Genomic DNA, 4505 nt, shown 5'->3' on the forward strand with positions numbered 1-4505 from the left:
CTCCAGCACCGCAGCTGCTACGGCCCGCAGGGGCACACTGGAGGCTGTGTGGAAGCTCTGCAGCTGGCCTGCCCTCAGCACCGCTCCCTCTGGACTACAGCCACGCAGCAAGGGCCCTCCCTGCCTCGCCTGTCCCCTACTCACATTGTCCAGCGTCACCTTCAGGGTCCGAGTCACATACTCGCTCTTCCTGTCTTCCGCCTCCTGCGGGAGCAGCAAGTTAGAGCCATGCCCCTGCAGAGGCACAGGGGAGGCGAGGGCGGAGGGCAATCTACTCACACAGGTCACGGTGAAAGGGCCGCACTGCAGGGGGGTGCCTCCCTCCTCTGCCCAGTACCGCTCACACTTTTTCTGCGGAGAGAAGTGGGCAGCTGCTTACTCGCCGTGCCTCCCTCCGGTGTCTCCCATGGGCTGCTGACCTGCTGCCAGCCCCTCTCCTCCCTGGGCAGCCAGAGAAGCACAGGCCTGGCTGCTGGGGCTGGCCAACCGCCTCCTAGAGCATGAAAGGCTGAAAAGACCCTTCCCTGCTGTGGGGACCAGGCCCACTCCAGCCCGTTTTAAGAGCAGAGAACATACTCCCTCTGTAGCGGAGGGTCCCCAGACCCAACGCGCTTGCTGCCTGCTGAAGGCAGCCTGGCCGTACAGGTGAAAGCCAGCAGGGAGCCCAGTCCTCCTTCCCCCTGCAGATGGAGATGTCAGGCGTCCTGCTCCGACACACTCACCTTGCCCATCTCAAACTCCATGCAAGCCATGACCACGATCTGCAGAAACACGGCACATCAGAGAAGTGCGGGGGGGAAGAGAGAAGAGGCACGTTTGTGCAGGGACATTTATCCACGGTCAGAGAGTTGCCCCGAGCCGCGCTCCACATGCACAGGGGTCGCAGCCAGGCAGAGCCCAGGGACGGTTCTCAGCAGGGGCCGGCACCGTTCGACTCACAGCTCTCTTGTAAGGAGACACAAGGCGACAGGCCTGGCCCCTGCCCTGCCTCACCCAGCAAGTAAGGAAGCCAATACACTCTGTAGTGCCCACAGGATGTGCCCCTCTCCCCTCAGCCACACAGGGCACAAACCAGCCCTCAGCAGGCCCAGCCCAGCCCAGCCCTTACCAGGACTTCATATTCCCAGATCATCCTCCAGAAGTCGACCACGGTGCTGGGGAGAGGCCCCTGTGTGGCTATGTAGGCTCTCGGTCCATACACTCCCTGAAAAGAAGTCCGGAGCGCATGTGAACATGGCTCTCGTCTCCCCTCTGCCTCCACCCCCAGCTGAAGAGGCCTGGGCGGGGGTGCCCCCTGGGTAGCTGTGCCCCAGCTTGAAATGGAGACACCTCCATCCTGCTGGCCACTTGTGCCACAGCTGGGCCCCATCACACTCAGCCCAGCTGGGTTGGTGCCTTGCCCGCTCCCATCCCTGCCCCACAGGCTCCTAGGACAAGGCGGTACCTTGATAAAGTTGGCATTGATGTAATGGGAATCTGTGTCCGAGGTGATCAGGGACAGCTCCACTCTGCTGTGATCGACTGTGGGAGACAGGGAGAGCAGCACGTTCTGGCACCATGTGCACAGCAGAGCTCCGCCGGCCCAACCCAGCTTCCCTGAGCCTTGGCTTTCAGGACCAGAGCGACACCTGCACCCACCCAGCACTTTCACCCAGCAGTGCCTGCCTGTGTCGCAGGGTTGAGGTCCCTGGGGCTTAGCTTCAGGCTGCTGCGCCAGGGCTGCACAAGCACAGGGCAGAACAGCCCGTGTCCTGAGGAGCTCATATGGACTCAGTGTGGCATGCAGCCCTGCCCACACTCTGCTTGACGGGATCCTGGCAGTCGGACCACTTGTGCATTACATCGGGGCTACCGGGGAACCCCTCCCTGTAAGCAAGGACTGTTTTGGCTCTGGAGCCACCCGCAAGTCGCACCCTGCAGCTGTCTGCATGCATGCACATAGCCAAAGGTAGGTGGTCCTCACGTAAAAAGTCCTGGTCTCCACAGCACTATGGCTAGGTAATGTGTACGCATGTGTCCACATGTGTGCCAGGACCTGCAGAGAGCACATAACTGATCACATGTCCTGGTATGAGCGGGGCATCTATGGGTGTGTGCATGCTTCTGGAGTTGAGGTATGTGTAACAATCACAGGTGTGCATATGTGTACATGTGTACTGGCAGGAGAGGAGGGGAAAGCTAGCCAGGAGGAAAGGCTCGGGGCAGCAGGTCTTTCTTCCCAACCTACAGGGCAGGATGTCCTTGTATCTGTTTTTCTTGGCGTTCTCTGGTTTCTCCGAGGTGGCAGTCGGGTAGGTATTATCTGACCTGTACTTGGTCGACTGTCGTTTCAACTTCTGTGGGGAGACAACGGGACCCGTCAGAGCAGATGGACTATGCATGCCAGGGACACGCTCCCCACTGCACCCCAGGGGCCCCCCTGGACACTGTTCTCTTGCCTCTCCAACAGCCCCAGCGGAGGCAGCAAGCTCCTCAGGGCAGGTCTGCCAGCAGGAACATCAGAACTGGCAGCTCCAGGTGCCCAAGCTTTATGGAAAAAAACTGGGACGCTCGCTGAAGGGAGCGGGCACCAGCAATACAACGTGGACACCCAGCGTCCAGCACCACGCACTTCCCTGATGGGCTGCACTGCCTTGCGAGTCGTGGCACCATCACCCTGAGAGGCCCGGTGAGGCCCTGTGCCAGCTCCACATAGGAGGACAGCCCAGCTCAGGCTTTTGGCCACCTCAAGGTAACTTCACAAGGCTGCATCGAGGCTGGGGCTGAGGAAGTAGTGGGCATGTCGTGCTGTTCCACAGGCCGAGCACAGCAGCACCGCTTTGATCTGGGCAGAATGAGTCAGTGAAGTCACAGGACGTGGCTGCGCTCCGGGCCCCGCTCACAGAAACCGGGGCAGCCACAGCGCAGCACAACACGCGTGCTGGAGCAACAGGATGTCCCCCAGGGACCCTGTCTGGGCCCCTCCAGCTCTGCTGTGCCAGGGCTTAGGGCTGCATGCACAGAGCGCCTGGCACACAGGTGCCTCCCTCACAGGCAGGGCTCTGCACCGCAGACACCACCCCCATCTGCATTTTCTGTCCGCGCACACCTCAGCCAGTGGCCAGGCCCCTCCATGCCAGGCAGCACACTTGAAAAACAGGGCACAAGCCAGGAGCTGACTCTTGCACCAGCCGTGCACGCCTGGCGTGGCCAGAAGCCGGCTCCCATGCGACAAAGAGGGGGTTGCCAGGGGAACAGGCACGTGTGCATTTTTGTGTATTTCTGTAGCTCATGCCCGACAGCCGGAGTCACAATTCAGCCGTTCCCAGCTTCCTCCTTGCGCTCAGGCACTTGCAGGACAGTGCAGGGTTGCTGGGGGGCCGCCGGGGCTTTGGGGAAGGCACGGCTCACCTCGAGAGGAAGTGGGGCCCTGCCTGGTGTCAGCCAGCACACCAACGACTAGCCCGCTTCCCCCCACGCCAGCACATTTTCCCCACCTGACGCCCCCACCCCCTCCCTCGGGCACTGCCACCTCAGGGAAAGTCACCCGCCCGCCCGACACAGGGTGTTTTTTCCGTGGAACAGCAGGCTCAGACGATCGCTGCCCTGTGACAACAGCCTCCAGGAATGGGAGAGCATCACTGAGACACTCACCTTTTCCGAACAGGCCAAGGGCGACTCCCCTGTGGGGACCTGACCCTGGGGGGCTCTGTGCTCCCACCAGAGGCCTCAGCCACGTACCCTTTCCAGGGGCAGGGAGGGGACCCAGGGACCCCGTTACGATGAAGCTGCAAGGGTGCGGGTGCCTCGAGGCTGCGCTGCCATCACGCCGTTCCAGCACTCTCTGGCTCAGAGCTCTGCCGGCAGCCCTTGCTGCCAGAGAGCAGCAGGGAATAAACCCAAAGAGCCCAGCACGGCCCTGCACTCGGCACCCAGACACCATTAGCTAGGTCAATCATCGCCTTTCCTGCTGGTCCCACCCTCACTGCGTGCGAGGCACCAGCACCCAAACAGGGGCTGCCCGGGGGCTACACAGGGGTGAGAGACTGAGCTCTGCGGGGCAGCTCGGACACCCCTGCGAGAGCACAAAGATGGCCAACTGCAGCTTCTGCTGCCACTGACCTCAGGCACCGGGAAACTTCTCTCTGAAGGGAGACAAGTGCAGGGTGCGCGCGGCTCGGGGTACGAGGCACAAGGGCAGGACAGGGCTCCGGAGAGGCTGTCGGTGTGGCCCAGAGGGACACGAGGTCCGGACGTCCAGCTTTAGCACTTTCTCCAGCATGGTGGAAAATGGCGAGTGTTCAATGCCAACGTGGCAGGAGGATTACTCTCGTCCTTGCAGGAATTTTTTGGGTGGTTTCTCTGAAGGGCGCCCCTTATTCTGGATCTGTTTGGATGCCCGGCGAGATGGCTTGCTGGCATGAACTGCACTTATGTGGTGCCAAAAGGACACGGGTTGACTGGGCATGTCACTTCTGACCCATTTCAGCACAGTTTCCTCCAAGATGGAAGAGGGGAAACCGCTC

At 61.3% G+C, this 4505-nt stretch overlaps 1 protein-coding gene across 3 annotated transcripts in view; it reads right to left on the reverse strand.

Moving 5' to 3' along the window:
- Positions 1–4505, reverse strand: part of PTPN22 (protein tyrosine phosphatase, non-receptor type 22) — a 30818-nt gene that overhangs the window by 14678 nt on the left and 11635 nt on the right. For all 3 annotated transcript variants that reach the window (XM_025191930.1, XM_025191931.1, XM_025191929.1), the window contains exons 3-8: positions 2228–2336; positions 1445–1521; positions 1109–1204; positions 723–761; positions 280–351; positions 145–204 (exon numbers count right to left, since the gene is read on the reverse strand). In XM_025191930.1, coding sequence (XP_025047715.1) covers positions 145–204; positions 280–351; positions 723–761; positions 1109–1204; positions 1445–1521; positions 2228–2336 — 453 coding nt within the window. The remainder of the gene's footprint in view (positions 1–144; positions 205–279; positions 352–722; positions 762–1108; positions 1205–1444; positions 1522–2227; positions 2337–4505) is intronic.

The sequence above is a fragment of the Alligator sinensis genome, unplaced genomic scaffold (genome assembly GCF_000455745.1).
Source record: "Alligator sinensis unplaced genomic scaffold, ASM45574v1 scaffold1450_1, whole genome shotgun sequence".
Taxonomy (NCBI): domain Eukaryota; kingdom Metazoa; phylum Chordata; order Crocodylia; family Alligatoridae; genus Alligator; species Alligator sinensis.